General features: G+C 47.3%; 2 protein-coding genes across 2 annotated transcripts; both read right to left on the bottom strand.

Moving 5' to 3' along the window:
* Nucleotides 1-1,264: 1,264 nt before the first annotated feature.
* On the bottom strand, nt 1,265-6,688 carry LOC132591322 (oocyte zinc finger protein XlCOF6-like). Its single transcript, XM_060269466.1, has 2 exons — nt 6,644-6,688; nt 1,265-4,012 (listed from the first exon to the last, which is right to left on the bottom strand). Exon 2 carries the CDS (start codon nt 3,932-3,934, stop codon nt 1,343-1,345), a length of 2,592 nt encoding a protein of 863 aa, XP_060125449.1. The 5' UTR covers nt 3,935-4,012; nt 6,644-6,688; the 3' UTR covers nt 1,265-1,342.
* A 2,912-nt stretch (nt 6,689-9,600) lies between these two features.
* LOC132591323 (oocyte zinc finger protein XlCOF6-like) lies at nt 9,601-16,586 on the bottom strand. Its single transcript, XM_060269468.1, has 2 exons — nt 16,538-16,586; nt 9,601-13,902 (listed from the first exon to the last, which is right to left on the bottom strand). Exon 2 carries the CDS (start codon nt 13,822-13,824, stop codon nt 11,233-11,235), a length of 2,592 nt encoding a protein of 863 aa, XP_060125451.1. The 5' UTR covers nt 13,825-13,902; nt 16,538-16,586; the 3' UTR covers nt 9,601-11,232.
* Between the last annotated feature and the right edge of the window lie 1,523 nt (nt 16,587-18,109).

Below are 18,109 nucleotides of genomic sequence, written 5' to 3'. Positions count from 1 at the left end.
ATGGGGTTTGGTATCTAAAGCGCTTTCCAACTTCGCTGGAGTCTAGCCCGGCGGGTGCTGGATTGATCAGAAAAGGCAAGAACACAACCAAGCATCGAGGAGGCAAATTAGTGGCCAGAAGGCCTGATCATTTATTTGTTGCAAAAAAAAGTCTCAATCTCTAAGGATAGCAAAAAAGGAAAACGCTTAAGACAAAGATTACATGAGTTTTTAAAAGTTCCCACAACACATTTCTCACAGTGTCATCAAAACATCACAGGTGTGTTACAGAAGAGGAGTGGTATTGTGCAAAAATCTGTGATCCAGACCATAGCTGCCAAGTTTTCCCTTTTTTAAAGGGATTTTCCATTATGCTGAATAGGCTTCCTCGCGAGAAAAGGGAAAACTTGGCAGCTATGATCCAGACATACCCTTGTCAATCACACCTTGTTTCAACATCCATCTAACACAAGGAAAAGAAAATATCTCCCCATCACTGAGGTCCACTTCCGAGGGTCTTCTGGCAGTTACCTCAGTTAACTTTTTTTGGGGGGGGGATTTTTAATTTATTGTATTAGACAGTACAATCTTGTATACATGTACGTTATATCATCTGGTCCAATAAACATCCATTTCAACATTGGTGATACATACTTGTCATTTCTTTTCCTTATATTAACTACCTTCACCAATTTCCTAGACCTAAGAGTGTCAACTAAAAATAAGATAAACAGGAAATAAGAAAGAATAATAAAGCATATATATAATAATAAATGAACGAAAATCTATTGACTTCCCGTCATCACCCAAAGCACATTGCGATTATAGAAATGAATGCACTTACTTTTCTTCCCTTAATCTTATTATCATTTCAAGTATTTTCTCATAATACCATAAATTTCCTAATGGTAATTCGTCTAATATCCACATGAGTCAATCTAGTACTGCCATGGTAGTTACATCACTATTACTTGCTTGTAGATATCTCTTAAACATATCCCCCCCCCCTTTTTTTGTTGCAAATTCTTGTTTTGTATTACCCCTTAGGTTGTGTGTCAGTTGAGCCATTTCCGCGTATTCTAATAGCTTGTTCTGTCATTCCTTTACCGTTGGTACCTTGAGATTACATAGGCTGCATGCATTTAAGATTGATTTCCTGTTATTGATGTGAGAGAAAGTGTTAACTCGGAGAGAAACAGGTTCGACACTCCAAAAAGCATTCCATAATAACCAAAGCAGAATCCACACTCCTCCTATTTAAACCATTTCTCTTCTTTGGGTTTCCACTCTTACAGCTCTTACCCCTCAGAGTCTTTTGATGGTTTGTAAGACCTCCACTTCAACAGAACCTCTGTCCACTTCCCTAGGACTTACATGGTTTCTCCTCTGTATGAGTTTGTTGATGTTCTGTAAGAACTCCACTCTCAGTAAAGCTCATTCCACACTCCATGCATTTAAATGGTTTCTCTCCTGTGTGAGTTCGATGATGTAAATTGAGTTGCCCACTCCAACAGAAGCACTTTCCACATTCCATGCATTGAAAGGGTTTCTCTCCTGTGTGGGTCCGTTGATGAATTCTAAGGTTTCCACTCTGCCTGAAGCTCTTTCCACACTCCATACATCGAAATGGTTTCTCCGCTGTGTGTGTCCATTGATGTTTTCTTAGTGTTCCACGGTGACTGAAGCTCTTTCCACATTCCATGCATGTAAATGGTTTCTCCCCAGTGTGAGTCCGTTGGTGTTGTCTAAGGTCTCCACTGTCAGAGAAACTCTTTCCACACTCCATGCATTTAAATGGTTTTTCCCCCGTGTGAGTTCGATGATGTATATTCAGCTTCCCACTCCTACTGAAGCACTTTCCACATTCCATGCATTTAAATGGTTTCTCTCCTGTGTGACTCCGTTGATGTATTCTAAGGTGTCCACTATGACTGAAGCACTTTCCACACTCCATGCATTGAAATGGTTTCTCTCCTGTGTGAGTTCGATGATGTAAATTCAGCTTCCAACTCGTACTGAAGCACTTTCCACATTCTATGCATTTAAATGGTTTATCTCCTGTGTGACTCCGTTGATGTATTCTAAGGTGTCCACGCTGACTGAAGCACTTTCCACACTCCATGCATTTAAATGGTTTCTCTCCTGTGTGAGTTCCATGATGTCTTCTAAGTGTTCTACCGCAAGTGAAGCTCTTTCCACACTCCATGCATTCAAATGGTTTCTCTCCTGTGTGAGTTAGATGATGTCTTCTAAGTGTTCCACTATAAGTGAAGCTCTTTCCACACTCCATGCATTTAAATGGTTTCTCCCCTGTGTGAATCCGTTGATGGTTTCTAAGGAGTCCACTCTGACTGAAGCTCTTTGCACACTCCATGCATTGAAATGGTTTCTCCCCTGTATGAGTCCGTTGATGAATTCTAAGTGTTCCACTCTCAGTGAAGCACTTTCCACATTCCATGCATTTAAATGGTTTCCCCCCAGTGTGAGTTAGGTGATGTAAATTCAGCTTCCAACTCGTACTGAAGCTCTTTCCACACTCCATGCATTTAAATGGTCTCTCTCCTGTGTGAGTCTGTTGATGTTTTCTAAGTTCTCCACTCCGAATGAAACTCTTTCCACACTCCATGCATTGAAATGGTTTCTCTCCTGTGTGACTCCGTTGATGAATTGTAAGTTCTCCACTCCGACTGAAGCTCTTTCGACACTCCATGCATTGAAATGGTTTCTCCCCTGTGTGAGTCCGTTGATGAATTCTAAGTGTTCCACTCTCAGTGAAGCTATTTCCACATTCCATGCATTTAAATGGTTTTTCCCCAGTGTGTGTCCATTGATGTCTTCTAAGGTTTCCACTCCTACTGAAGCTCTTTCCACACTCCATGCATTTAAATGGTTTCTCCCCTGTGTGTGTCCGTTGATGAATTCTAAGTGTTCCACCAGAAATGAAGCTCTTTCCACACTCCATGCATTCAAATGGTTTTTCCCCAGTGTGGGTCCGTTGATGAATTCTAAGGTTTCCACTGTCACTGAAGCTCTTTCCACACTCCATGCATTTAAATGGTTTCTCCCCTGTGTGAGTCAGTTTATGGATTCTAAGTGTTTTACTGCAAGTGAAGCTCTTTCCACACTCCATGCATTTAAATGGTGTCTCCCCTGTGTGAGTCCGTTTATGAATTCTAAGTGTTTTACTGCAAGTGAAGCTCTTTCCACACTCCATGCATTGAAATGGTTTCTCCCCTGTGTGAGTCCATTGATGAATTTTAAGTGTTCCACTGCAAGTAAAGCTCTTGCCACACTCCATGCATGCAAATGGTTTCTCCCCCGTGTGAGTTAGATGATGGTTTCTAAGGTGTCCACTCTGACTGAAGCTCTTTCCACACTCCATGCATTTAAATGGTTTCTCTCCTGTGTGACGCCGTTGATGAATTCTAAGTGTTCCACTCCGACTGAAGCTCTTTCCACACTCCATGCATTGAAATGGTTTCTCCCCTGTGTGAATCCGTTGATGAATTCTAAGTGTTCCACTCTCAGTGAAGCTCTTTCCACATTCCATGCATTGAAATGGTTTTTCCCCAGTGTGGGTCCGTTGATGTTTTCTAAGGTTTCCACTGTGACTGAAGCTCTTTCCACACTCCATGCATTCAAATGGTTTCTCTCCTGTGTGACTCCGTTGATGAATTCTAAGTTCTTCACTCCGACTGTAGCTCTTTCCACACTCCATGCATTGAAATGGTTTCTCCCCTGTGTGAGTCTGTTGATGTCTTCTAAGGCTTCCACTCCGCCTGAAGCTCTTTCCACAATCCATGCATTGAAATGGTTTCTCTCCTGTGTGAGTCTGTTGATGTTTCCTAAGTGTTCCACTGTCAGTGATGCTCTTTCCACACTCCATGCTTTCAAATTGTTTATCCTCTTTCTTTTCACACTCCATGCATTTAAATGATTTCTTCGTTATTCCCATTGGATTTGGCCCACCAGAATTTTGACTGCCCTCTCCATTGTCTTCTTTCGACCAGCGGTGGGGTGGGGAGAGAAAATCCTATTTGTTTTGTAGGATGAGAACAAAGGAATATTACACACATCAATTAGCACCTTCTTATTTTAACATATTGTATATTATCTCCTGTCCTCCATATGTTACAATTTTTTATTAAAGGCAAATGAAATACGGTCAAATTATGGTCATGCATCATCAGCCTTTCATAACCCTCAATCAACGTTAATGAAGCAGCATTATCTCAGAATACAGTTGAACTGTGGGGTTTACTTTTTATGAAAAGTGGTTTCTCATAGGAAAGGAAGCTGTTCTATGTCTATGAACCTGCCCACCATTCATCAGGGTCCTAAATTCACCATGAAATTCTTCATCCTTGGCACAATAATCCTCCACCCCTGCTGAGTGTGGGCACATTGGATTTATAGTGTTAGGGTCTAGGACAGGCATCCCCAAACTGCGGCCCTCCAGATGTTTTGGTCTACAACTCCCATGATCCCTAGCTAACAGGACCAGTGGTCAGGGAAGATGGGAATTGTAGTCCAAAACATCTGGAGGGCAAAAGTTTGGGGATGCTTGGTCTGGATAAAAAAAAAATTCCTTCCAGTAGCTCCTTAGAGACCAACTAAGTTTGTCACTGGTATGAGCTTTCGTGTGTATTACACTTCTTCAGGTACACTGAAACAGAAGATCTTCCTGATATAGTCCAACTGCACACATTCCCAAATCACCCTGCACCATTTACTTCCCAAGGCTGCTGCATTGTCTCTAGGACACTGGCAATGGGACAGCACCTTCCACTGGATGAGAGGGTAGAGCAGGCTTCCTCAAACGCGGCCCTCCAGATGTTTTTGGCCTACAATTCCCATGATCCCTAGCCAGCAGGACCAGTGGTCAGGGATGATGGGAATTGTAGTTTCAAAACATCTGGAGGGCAGAGTTTGACAACAACATCAACAATTGGTTGTAAGTCACTTTGAGCTGCCGTGGGCAAGAGAAAGCAACTAATAGATTCAATAAATAAATAAAAATAACAATTGTAGTAATAATGACACAGGCGGCGGGGGGGGGGGAACCCCACCCATTTCCATAGCAATCTTCCCAATCCCTTAAATCGCACAGATTAAAGAGATCTGATATAGCGGGAATAATGGAAACCTGGTGGAATGGAGAGAAGGAGTTGGGCACAGTTATCTCTGGGTAGGATGTTTCTCCACAGAGACACTGGCTTGTGGGAGAGACTGTTGCTGACAAGACAAAAGCCTCAAAGGGCGGAAATAATAAAGTTGGTGCCCTCCCTTTCCTCTTTCCCCCAATGTTTTGACTCGCTATAACAGCCCCCAGCGCTCTATGCAGCAGCTGATCTGAGACTTTACACAGCTGTCAACCCCTCGGTTTTGGGAATGAGGAATCCTATTGGGCGGTCAACTGTCGGATATGAAAGTAGGGGGCTGAATGAGGGAATTTCCCACAAAAAAAGGGGAAGGTTGACAGCACTGGAGACTTATGGCAGGGCAAGGACTGAGCTTCAAGGGAGGAGAGGGTGGGTGGATCAGGCCTCCTGTTCAGGGATCTCTCCCTGGTCGACTTGAAGTCATGGCAGATTCCTGGGCAGAAGGGAGAAGTGAAGGCAGGCAGCCCCCAAGTCTCTCTCTCTTTCTCTAAGATGGCTTCGATTCCTCCCCCAGGGATGCTTCCCTCCCTTCCCTCAGCCCCCTAACTTCCTCTGCCCTCCTGCCTCCGCCCCTGAGGGTCCCCTTTGCCCAGAGCCCCCCCCCGCCGGTTACCCCAAATTGCTCCCAAGCGCTCCCACCTTTCCATCCGGAGGGGCCTCGCCAGATGAGCCGGGGAGGGAATGAGACGGGGGTCTCTATCCAGGCCTCTCTCGCCCCCTTTAACCCTTCCATGGAATCTCTGAATCTCCACCCAAAGGGGACCCATCAAGGCACCCCTTGGGACCTGCAGGGGGGGAGCCAGGATCGCGGCGCCCTAGGGATTCCTGCCAGGGACAACCCGGAACTCGCAGAGGGGCGCGGAACTGGGGCCTCGGTTGAAGTAGCAGCCCTTGGGAGGACCTCCCATTTAATTCCCGCAGAAGCACGGGGGGGGGGGCAGGACAGCTGAGCCTCTCTTGACTCTCAAGCGGATGGGGCGCTGCAAAGGAGATCTTGCAATGCAAACCCTTGCGAATGGAGGGTCTCCGATCTGCAGCCGGATTGCATGTATTGGGGTGAGGGTGGTTCTGCAGATAGCGCCCCGAAGTGAGTTGTTCTTCTGGGGGGGGGGTCTCTGCCCCCTTTCTCTCCCCGCCCATCGCAACCTCCTCCCCCCACCCCGCAGCTCCACCTCTTTGTCCTCTCCGGCCCTCCGCTTCCATCGCTCGCTATTCTATTCCGATTTCCTTTCCTGCAATACAAAGGGCTTGGGGGGGCTCTACAAGGACGGGCCCCCTCTGGGACTAAATAAGCAGTGCCTAAATCAGCCTCCCCCACCCCCCGCTCGACTGATCCGCAGAAAGAAGGGGGAGGGGGAACACTCCCACACTTCCTTTCATTCCTCCCCCCTCGACCAAAAGCCTGCCCCCCCTTCCCAGCTGCCCTGTTTGCAGATTCAGGGGGAGGAAAAGCACATCCTTCTCCCCCCCGCCCCTCCCCACAATATATATATATATTGCACCTCTTTTTCCTCCTCCTCTGCAGATCTGCTCCTCTTCTGGGAATGTATACGGCGGCCCCTCCCTCTCCAACCTTGGCTACCCCCTCCAAACCTCCCTGCCTCTCTAGGAAGCGGAGCTCACTGGCCCATGGGGAGGAATGGGTGGCACCTCCCTCCCAGAACACACAAATTCTCCTCCTTCCAAACAAGGTCCGTTATCCTGCTTTTTTCCCTGAGAAGGTCCCAGGTTCAATCCTCGGAGACGGCAGGGAAAGAGACCCCCCCAGAAAAAAAAACCTCCGAAAAAGCCCTCCAGGGCACGAAGGTTACATTCCCCCCCTTTAACTCTTTCAATCCCTTGCCCGGGAGAGGGGGGTATGGGGATCCGGTCATTTTCACACCCATTTCACAATGTGGGGGAGGAAGGGCCGTGGCGTAGGGTGTCCCCGTTACAACAGCCCTGCAAAGTAGACCGGAGTTTCTACGCGCTTTTGGGACTTGGAGAGTAACTTAAAAGGGACCCCTGACCATTAGGTCCAGTCGCGGACGACTCTGGGGTTGCGGCGTTCATCTCACCTTACTGGCATACAGCTTCCAGGTCATGTGGCCAGCATGACAAAGCCGCTTCTGGCGAACCGGAGCAGCGCATGGAAACGGCGTTTACCTTCCCGCCTATTTATCTACTTGCACTTTGTCGTGCTTTCGAACTGCTACGTTGGCAGGAGCAGGGACCGAGCAACGGGAGCTCACTTTGTTGCAGGAATTCGAACCGCCGACCTGATCGGCAAACCCTAGGCTCTGTGGTTTAGACCACAGCGCTACCCATATCCCTGGAGAGTAACTTGCGGCAACCCTAAAGGGCAGTCCAGTGTCGTCATTACGGGTGCCTCTTTTAAATAGGGGCTGGTGTTTGAACTTGGGCTTTGCTATGTTATGGAATTGGCAGGGTGAGAGGAGGTTTCTTTGGCTGTCTCCCCGTTCATTGGTTGCCCCTTCTGCTTTCCCATGGCAAGTCCAGCCGAATTCAACTATGGCGTGTGGTACATATCTCCGCCTTCAGTCAGAGGGAGCCACACAGCTTTCCGCGTCATGTGGCCAACTTTTCATGAGCTGATATTGCAATACAAATGTCTTCCATCAACATGGTTTTAAAAGTGAGTCCTTGACTGTGGAGGCCAATTCTGGATCCACATGTCCTTCCACAGTGGGGACATAGGTTTCCGGGCAGGAGTTGATCACGGTGAGGGTTTACCCGAACTCAGGACACAAGGGAGAAACGTGCTAAGAGGAAGGCACACTTCAAAGTCCATGACCCCTTTGGTAAAGGCTGTACTCCAATTGGAGCACTTTAATAATGATACTGAATGTTCTCGAAACACTGAGATCCAGCGCCGAGGGCCTTCTGGCGGTTCCCTCACTGCGAGAAGCAAGGTTACAGGGAACCAGGCAGAGGGCCTTCTCGGTAGTGGCACCCGCCCTGTGGAACGCCCTCCCATCAGAGGTCAGAGAGATAAACAACTACCTGACATTTAGAAAATACCTAAAGGCAGCCCTGTTTAGGGAAGTTTTTAATCTGTGATTTAATGTGTTTTAATGTTTGTTGGGACGCGGGTGGTGCTGTGGGTTAAACCACAGAGCCTAGGGCTTGCCGATCAGAAGGTCGGCGGTTCAAATCCCCGCGGCGGGGTGAGCTCCTGTTGCTCGGTCCCAGCTCCTGCCAACCTAGCAGTTCGAAAGCACGTCAAAGTGCAAGTAGATAAATAGGTAGCGGTACAGCGGGAAAGTAAACGGCGTTTCCGTGCGCTGCTCTGGTTCACCAGAAGCGGCTTTGTCATGCTGGACACATGACCTGGAAGTTGTACGCGGGCTCCCTCGGCCAATAATGCGAGATGAGCGCTGCAACCCCGGAGTTGGTCACGACTGGACCTAATGGTCAGGGGTCCCTTTACCTAATGTTTGTTGGAAGCCGCCCAGGATGGCAGGAGAAACCCGGCCAGATGAGCGGGGTATAAATAATATATTATTATTATTATTATTATTATTATTATTGGTATGTTAAAAAAAACACGATCCTGTGCCAATTTCAGTTTTAGCAACTAGAGAGTATATATATATATTGTCTCGTCAGTTACAAATCGATTCGTATGCTCATTCCAAATTTCTTTTAAGAGGTAACCTAGATTTAAAAGAGAGGCTTCAGGAAGAAGGCAGCACACATATTCACTGTTTCCATGGGCGGAGTCCAGCTGGGGGGGGCTGGGTTTTATTCTAGCTCCACCAAGTCTGGGAGTTGATGTGATTTCAAAATTTGCAGAGGAAAAAAAGATTTTAAGTGCTTGTTCTCAAAGAAAATAAACCAGAAAAAACACTTGCAAATGTAAGCATCTTATTTAGCCTTCTTTTAATAATTTCAATGTATTTGGGGGGGGGGGTGGCAAAAAAAAATTCGTACCGGGTACTACCTGACCTTGCTACGCCACTCCTTAGAGCAGCCCTCCCCATGTGTGAAGCGGACGTGAAGGAGCTGCCTTTTGCCTCTTGCTCTTTGGGGCTCCGTCCGGGATACCACCACCCTGCCAATTTACTGGGGGAGTTGCTGGAGGAGGAGATATATGGATGACTTGCATTACGGGGTCCTGATGCGAGTTCTGAGGGGGCCTGCACCCCATAGCAGAGACCTGAAATGGGGGCAGGAGGGGGTAACTCCAGAGGGGCGGGAGTGTCTAGCTGTGCAACCTTCATGCTCCGAGGAGGAGTCTTTTTAGAGATGGGGGTTCTTTTCCCTGCCGCTGCCGGGGATGGAACCTGAGACCTTTTCAGGAAAGAAATGGAATTATAGAGCTTGTTTGGAGGGAAAGGAAATTATGTTTTGGGGGGTGGGATAGAGAAAGAACCCCTTTTTGCCACTCATTCCTCCCCCTGCCTTGTTCCGTCTGTGGATCAGAAGAGTGGAAGGAGGGCTGATGGGGGGGGTGAGACGCCTCCCTTTTTGGAGTGCAAAGATGGAGCCAGCCTTGTGGGAGGGGGGAGCCGAAGACATTTGCTGCCTGAGAGGAACCAGAGAAGAGTGCTCCCCCCACCCAAGCAACACTACTAGGACACTTAGCAGTCACCTGGGGACAACTATCTTCTCCCCACCAAGGAAGAAAGACATAGTCTTAGACGCATCCTCTCCAACACTGTTTTATGGATTGGGGCACATTGAGCAGCAGGCTGGACTCTCTGACTTCTGTGTTATGGGGAGAAAATGGGGTTTGGTATCTAAAGCGCTTTCCAACTTCGCTGGAGTCTAGCCCGGCGGGTGCTGGATTGATCAGAAAAGGCAAGAACACAACCAAGCATCGAGGAGGCAAATTAGTGGCCAGAAGGCCTGATCATTTATTTGTTGCCAGAAACTTCTCAATCTCTAAGGATAGCAAAAAAGGAAAACGCTTAAGACAAAGATTACACGAGTTTTTAAAAGTTCCCACAACACATTTCTCACAGTGTCATCAAAACATCACAGGTGTGTTACAGAAGAGGAGTGGTATTGTGCAAAAATCTGTGATCCAGACCATAGCTGCCAAGTTATCCCTTTTTTAAAGGGATTTTCCATTATGCTGAATAGGCTTCCTCGCGAGAAAAGGGAAAACTTGGCAGCTATGATCCAGACATACCCTTGTCAATCACACCTTGTTTCAACATCCATCTAACACAAGGAAAAGAAAATATCTCCCCATCACTGAGGTCCACTTCCGAGGGTCTTCTGGCAGTTACCTCAGTTAACTTTTTTTTGGGGGGGGGGATTTTTAATTTATTGTATTAGACAGTACAATCTTGTATACATGTACGTTATATCATCTGGTCCAATAAACATCCATTTCAACATTGGTGATACATACTTGTCATTTCTTTTCCTTATATTAACTACCTTCACCAATTTCCTAGACCTAAGAGTGTCAACTAAAAATAAGATAAACAGGAAATAAGAAAGAATAATAAAGCATATATATAATAATAAATGAACGAAAATCTATTGACTTCCCGTCATCACCCAAAGCACATTGCGATTATAGAAATGAATGCACTTACTTTTCTTCCCTTAATCTTATTATCATTTCAAGTATTTTCTCATAATACCATAAATTTCCTAATGGTAATTCGTCTAATATCCACATGAGTCAATCTAGTACTGCCATGGTAGTTACATCACTATTACTTGCTTGTAGATATCTCTTAAACATATCCCCCCCCCCTTTTTTTGTTGCAAATTCTTGTTTTGTATTACCCCTTAGGTTGTGTGTCAGTTGAGCCATTTCCGCGTATTCTAATAGCTTGTTCTGTCATTCCTTTACCGTTGGTACCTTGAGATTACATAGGCTGCATGCATTTAAGATTGATTTCCTGTTATTGATGTGAGAGAAAGTGTTAACTCGGAGAGAAACAGGTTCGACACTCCAAAAAGCATTCCATAATAACCAAAGCAGAATCCACACTCCTCCTATTTAAACCATTTCTCTTCTTTGGGTTAATTGATGGCTTGCACAGTTTCCACTCTTACAGCTCTTACCCCTCAGAGTCTTTTGATGGTTTGTAAGACTTCCACTTCAACAGAACCTCTGTCCACTTCCCTAGGACTTACATGGCTTCTCCTCTGTATGAGTTTGTTGATGTTCTGTAAGAACTCCACTCTCAGTGAAGCTCATTCCACACTCCATGCATTTAAATGGTTTCTCTCCTGTGTGTGTTCGATGATGTGAATTCAGTTGCCCACTCCTACAGAAGCACTTTCCACACTCCATGCATTTAAATGGTTTCTCTCCTGTGTGTGTTTGATGATGTAAATTCAGCTTCCCACTCCTACTGAAGCACTTTCCACATTCCATGCATTTAAATGGTTTTTCTCCTGTGTGACTCTGTTGATGTCTTCTAAGGTGTCCACTATGACTGAAGCACTTTCCACACTCCATGCATTTAATTGGTTTCTCCCCAGTGTGAGTCCGTTGGTGTTGTCTAAGGTCTCCACTGTCAGAGAAACTCTTTCCACACTCCATGCATTTAAATGGTTTTTCCCCCGTGTGAGTTCGATGATGTATATTCAGCTTCCCACTCCTACTGAAGCACTTTCCACATTCCATGCATTTAAATGGTTTCTCTCCTGTGTGACTCCGTTGATGTATTCTAAGGTGTCCACTATGACTGAAGCACTTTCCACACTCCATGCATTGAAATGGTTTCTCTCCTGTGTGAGTTCGATGATGTAAATTCAGCTTCCAACTCGTACTGAAGCACTTTCCACATTCTATGCATTTAAATGGTTTATCTCCTGTGTGACTCCGTTGATGTCTTCTAAGGTGTCCACGCTGACTGAAGCACTTTCCACACTCCATGCATTTAAATGGTTTCTCTCCTGTGTGAGTTCCATGATGTCTTCTAAGTGTTCTACCGCAAGTGAAGCTCTTTCCACACTCCATGCATTCAAATGGTTTCTCTCCTGTGTGAGTTAGATGATGTCTTCTAAGTGTTCCACTATAAGTGAAGCTCTTTCCACACTCCATGCATTTAAATGGTTTCTCCCCTGTGTGAATCCGTTGATGGTTTCTAAGGAGTCCACTCTGACTGAAGCTCTTTGCACACTCCATGCATTTAAATGGTTTCTCCCCTGTGTGAGTCCGTTGATGAATTCTAAGTGTTCCACTCTCAGTGAAGCTCTTTCCACATTCCATGCATTTAAATGGTTTCCCCCCAGTGTGAGTTAGGTGATGTAAATTCAGCTTCCAACTCGTACTGAAGCTCTTTCCACACTCCATGCATTTAAATGGTCTCTCTCCTGTGTGAGTCTGTTGATGTTTTCTAAGTTCTCCACTCCGAATGAAACTCTTTCCACACTCCATGCATTGAAATGGTTTCTCTCCTGTGTGACTCCGTTGATGAATTGTAAGTTCTCCACTCCGACTGAAGCTCTTTCGACACTCCATGCATTGAAATGGTTTCTCCCCTGTGTGAGTCCGTTGATGAATTCTAAGTGTTCCACTCTCAGTGAAGCTATTTCCACATTCCATGCATTTAAATGGTTTTTCCCCAGTGTGTGTCCATTTATGTCTTCTAAGGTTTCCACTCCTACTGAAGCTCTTTCCACACTCCATGCATTTAAATGGTTTCTCCCCTGTGTGTGTCTGTTGATGAATTCTAAGTGTTCCACCAGAAATGAAGCTCTTTCCACACTCCATGCATTCAAATGGTTTTTCCCCAGTGTGGGTCCGTTGATGAATTCTAAGGTTTCCACTGTCACTGAAGCTCTTTCCACACTCCATGCATTTAAATGGTTTCTCCCCTGTGTGAGTCCGTTTATGGATTCTAAGTGTTTTACTGCAAGTGAAGCTCTTTCCACACTCCATGCATTTAAATGGTGTCTCCCCTGTGTGAGTCCGTTTATGAATTCTAAGTGTTTTACTGCAAGTGAAGCTCTTTCCACACTCCATGCATTGAAATGGTTTCTCCCCTGTGTGAGTCCATTGATGAATTTTAAGTGTTCCACTGCAAGTAAAGCTCTTGCCACACTCCATGCATGCAAATGGTTTCTCCCCCGTGTGAGTTAGATGATGGTTTCTAAGGTGTCCACTCCGACTGAAGCTCTTTCCACACTCCATGCATTTAAATGGTTTCTCTCCTGTGTGACGCCGTTGATGAATTCTAAGTGTTCCACTCCGACTGAAGCTCTTTCCACACTCCATGCATTGAAATGGTTTCTCCCCTGTGTGAATCCGTTGATGAATTCTAAGTGTTCCACTCTCAGTGAAGCTCTTTCCACATTCCATGCATTGAAATGGTTTTTCCCCAGTGTGGGTCCGTTGATGTTTTCTAAGGTTTCCACTGTGACTGAAGCTCTTTCCACACTCCATGCATTCAAATGGTTTCTCTCCTGTGTGACTCCGTTGATGAATTCTAAGTTCTTCACTCCGACTGTAGCTCTTTCCACACTCCATGCATTGAAATGGTTTCTCCCCTGTGTGAGTCTGTTGATGTCTTCTAAGGCTTCCAGTCCGCCTGAAGCTCTTTCCACAATCCATGCATTGAAATGGTTTCTCTCCTGTGTGAGTCTGTTGATGTTTCCTAAGTGTTCCACTGTCAGTGATGCTCTTTCCACACTCCATGCTTTCAAATTGTTTATCCTCTTTCTTTTCACACTCCATGCATTTAAATGATTTCTTCGTTATTCCCATTGGATTTGGCCCACCAGAATTTTGACTGCCCTCTCCATTGTCTTCTTTCGACCAGCGGTGGGGTGGGGAGAGAAAATCCTATTTGTTTTGTAGGATGAGAACAAAGGAATATTACACACATCAATTAGCACCTTCTTATTTTAACATATTGTATATTATCTCCTGTCCTCCATATGTTACAATTTTTTATTAAAGGCAAATGAAATAAGGTCAAATTATGGTCATGCATCATCAGCCTTTCATAACCCTCAATCAACGTTAATGAAGCAGCATTATCTCAGAATACAGTTGAACTGTGGGGTTTACTTTTTATGAAAAGTGGTTTCTCATAGGAAAGGAAGCTGTTCTATGTCTATGAACCTGCCCACCATTCATCAGGGTCCTAAATTCACCATGAAATTCTTCATCCTTGGCACAATAATCCTCCACCCCTGCTGAGTGTGGGCACATTGGATTTATAGTGTTAGGGTCTAGGACAGGCATCCCCAAACTGCGGCCCTCCAGATGTTTTGGCCTACAACTCCCATGATCCCTAGCTAACAGGACCAGTGGTCAGGGAAGATGGGAATTGTAGTCCAAAACATCTGGAGGGCAAAAGTTTGGGGATGCTTGGTCTGGATAAAAAAAAAAATCCTTCCAGTAGCTCCTTAGAGACCAACTAAGTTTGTCACTGGTATGAGCTTTCGTGTGTATTACACTTCTTCAGGTACACTGAAACAGAAGATCTTCGTGATATAGTCCAACTGCACACATTCCCAAATCACCCTGCACCATTTACTTCCCAAGGCTGCTGCATTGTCTCTAGGACACTGGCAATGGGACAGCACCTTCCACTGGATGAGAGGGTAGAGCAGGCTTCCTCAAACGCGGCCCTCCAGATGTTTTTGGCCTACAATTCCCATGATCCCTAGCCAGCAGGACCAGTGGTCAGGGATGATGGGAATTGTAGTTTCAAAACATCTGGAGGGCAGAGTTTGACAACAACATCAACAATTGGTTGTAAGTCACTTTGAGCTGCCGTGGGCAAGAGAAAGCAACTAATAGATTCAATAAATAAATAAAAATAACAATTGTAGTAATAATGACACAGGCGGGGGGGGGGAACCCCACCCATTTCCATAGCAATCTTCCCAATCCCTTAAATCGCACAGATTAAAGAGATCTGATATAGCGGGAATAATGGAAACCTGGTGGAATGGAGAGAAGGAGTTGGGCACAGTTATCTCTGGGTAGGATGTTTCTCCACAGAGACACTGGCTTGTGGGAGAGACTGTTGCTGACAAGACAAAAGCCTCAAAGGGCGGAAATAATAAAGTTGGTGCCCTCCCTTTCCTCTTTCCCCCAATGTTTTGACTCGCTATAACAGCCCCCAGCGCTCTATGCAGCAGCTGATCTGAGACTTTACACAGCTGTCAACCCCTCGGTTTTGGGAATGAGGAATCCTATTGGGTGGTCAACTGTCGGATATGAAAGTAGGGGGCTGAATGAGGGAATTTCCCACAAAAAAAGGGGAAGGTTGACAGCACTGGAGACTTATGGCAGGGCAAGGACTGAGCTTCAAGGGAGGAGAGGGTGGGTGGGTCAGGCCTCCTGTTCAGGGATCTCTCCCTGGTCGACTTGAAGTCATGGCAGATTCCTGGGCAGAAGGGAGAAGTGAAGGCAGGCAGCCCCCAAGTCTCTCTCTCTTTCTCTAAGATGGCTTCGATTCCTCCCCCAGGGATGCTTCCCTCCCTTCCCTCAGCCCCCTAACTTCCTCTGCCCTCCTGCCTCCGCCCCTGAGGGTCCCCTTTGCCCAGAGCCCCCCCCCCGCCGGTTACCCCAAATTGCTCCCAAGCGCTCCCACCTTTCCATCCGGAGGGGCCTCGCCAGATGAGCCGGGGAGGGAATGAGACGGGGGTCTCTATCCAGGCCTCTCTCGCCCCCTTTAACCCTTCCATGGACCCCCTCTCTCTGAATCTCCACCCAAAGGGGACCCATCAAGGCACCCCTTGGGACCTGCAGGGGGGGGGGAGCCAGGATCGCGGCGCCCTAGGGATTCCTGCCAGGGACAACCCGGAACTCGCAGAGGGGCGCGGAACTGGGGCCTCGGTTGAAGTAGCAGCCCTTGGGAGGACCTCCCATTTAATTCCCGCAGAAGCACGGGGGGGGGCAGGACAGCTGAGCCTCTCTTGACTCTCAAGCGGATGGGGCGCTGCAAAGGAGATCTTGCAATGCAAACCCTTGCGAATGGAGGGTCTCCGATCTGCAGCCGGATTGCATGTATTGGGGTGAGGGTGGTTCTGCAGATAGCGTCCCGAAGTGAGTTGTTCTTCTGGGGGGGTCTCTGCCCCCTTTCTCTCCCCGCCCATCGCAACCTCCTCCCCCCACCCCGCAGCTCCACCTCTTTGTCCTCTCCGGCCCTCCGCTTCCATCGCTCGCTATTCTATTCCGATTTCCTTTCCTGCAATACAAAGGGCTTGGGGGGGGGGCTCTACAAGGACGGGCCCCCTCTGGGACTAAATAAGCAGTGCCTAAATCAGCCTCCCCCACCCCCCGCTCGACTGATCCGCAGAAAGAAGGGGGAGGGGGAACACTCCCACACTTCCTTTCATTCCTCCCCCCTCGACCAAAAGCCTGCCCCCCCTTCCCAGCTGCCCTGTTTGCAGATTCAGGGGGAGGAAAAGCACATCCTTCTCCCCCCCGCCCCTCCCCACAATATATATATATATTGCACCTCTTTTTCCTCCTCCTCTGCAGATCTGCTCCTCTTCTGGGAATGTATACGGCGGCCCCTCCCTCTCCAACCTTGGCTACCCCCTCCAAACCTCCCTGCCTCTCTAGGAAGCGGAGCTCACTGGCCCATGGGGAGGAATGGGTGGCACCTCCCTCCCAGAACACACAAATTCTCCTCCTTCCAAACAAGGTCCGTTATCCTGCTTTTTTCCCTGAGAAGGTCCCAGGTTCAATCCTCGGAGACGGCAGGGAAAGAGACCCCCCCAGAAAAAAAAACCTCCGAAAAAGCCCTCCAGGGCACGAAGGTTACATTCCCCCCCTTTAACTCTTTCAATCCCTTGCCCGGGAGAGGGGGGTATGGGGATCCGGTCATTTTCACACCCATTTCACAATGTGGGGGAGGAAGGGCCGTGGCGTAGGGTGTCCCCGTTACAACAGCCCTGCAAAGTAGACCGGAGTTTCTACGCGCTTTTGGGACTTGGAGAGTAACTTAAAAGGGACCCCTGACCATTAGGTCCAGTCGCGGACGACTCTGGGGTTGCGGCGCTCATCTCACCTTACTGGCATACAGCTTCCAGGTCATGTGGCCAGCATGACAAAGCCGCTTCTGGCGAACCGGAGCAGCGCATGGAAATGGCGTTTACCTTCCCGCCGGAGCGGTACCTATTTATCTACTTGCACTTTGTCGTGCTTTCGAACTGCTACGTTGGCAGGAGCAGGGACCGAGCAACGGGAGCTCACTTTGTTGCAGGAATTCGAACCGCCGACCTGATCGGCAAACCCTAGGCTCTGTGGTTTAGACCACAGCGCTACCCATATCCCTGGAGAGTAACTTACGGCAACCCTAAAGGGCAGTCCAGTGTCGTCATTACGGGTGCCTCTTTTAAATAGGGGCTGGTGTTTGAACTTGGGCTTTGCTATGTTATGGAACTGGCAGGGTGAGAGGAGGTTTCTTTGGCTGTCTCCCCGTTCATTGGTTGCCCCTTCTGCTTTCCCATGGCAAGTCCAGCCGAATTCAACTATGGCGTGTGGTACATATCTCCGCCTTCAGTCAGAGGGAGCCACACAGCTTTCCGCGTCATGTGGCCAACTTTTCATGAGCTGATATTGCAATACAAATGTCTTCCATCAACATGGTTTTAAAAGTGAGTCCTTGACTGTGGAGGCCAATTCTGGATCCACATGTCCTTCCACAGTGGGGACATAGGTTTCCGGGCAGGAGTTGATCACGGTGAGGGTTTACCCGAACTCAGGACACAAGGGAGAAACGTGCTAAGAGGAAGGCACACTTCAAAGTCCATGACACCTTTCGTAAAGGCTGTACTCCAATTGGAGCACTTTAATAATGATACTGAATGTTCTCGAAGCTACCAACATGAGTGTGACCAAACTGCGGGAGGCAGTGGAAGACAGGAGTGCCTGGCGTGCTCTGGTCCATGGGGTCACGAAGAGTCGGACATGACTAAACAACAGCAACAACCATAATGTTAAATTAGATCACCACCATTCTTCATATCCCCCTTACATGCTAAAAAGTAAGCTCTGCCAGGCCCCCTCTCCCTCTTTGGACTAC

This window comes from Zootoca vivipara, chromosome 2 (genome assembly GCF_963506605.1).
Source record: "Zootoca vivipara chromosome 2, rZooViv1.1, whole genome shotgun sequence".
In the NCBI taxonomy this organism is placed as follows: domain Eukaryota; kingdom Metazoa; phylum Chordata; class Lepidosauria; order Squamata; family Lacertidae; genus Zootoca; species Zootoca vivipara.
Note: the sequence above shows the minus strand (reverse complement) of the source record. Positions and strands in the feature narration are given on the sequence as shown.

What these genes read in the sequence shown, in the direction of transcription:
- LOC132591322 (XM_060269466.1), bottom strand. Translation starts at nt 3,934, where the DNA reads ATGGGAATAACGAAGAAATCATTTAAATGCATGGAGTGTGAAAAGAAA.
- LOC132591323 (XM_060269468.1), bottom strand. Translation starts at nt 13,824, where the DNA reads ATGGGAATAACGAAGAAATCATTTAAATGCATGGAGTGTGAAAAGAAA.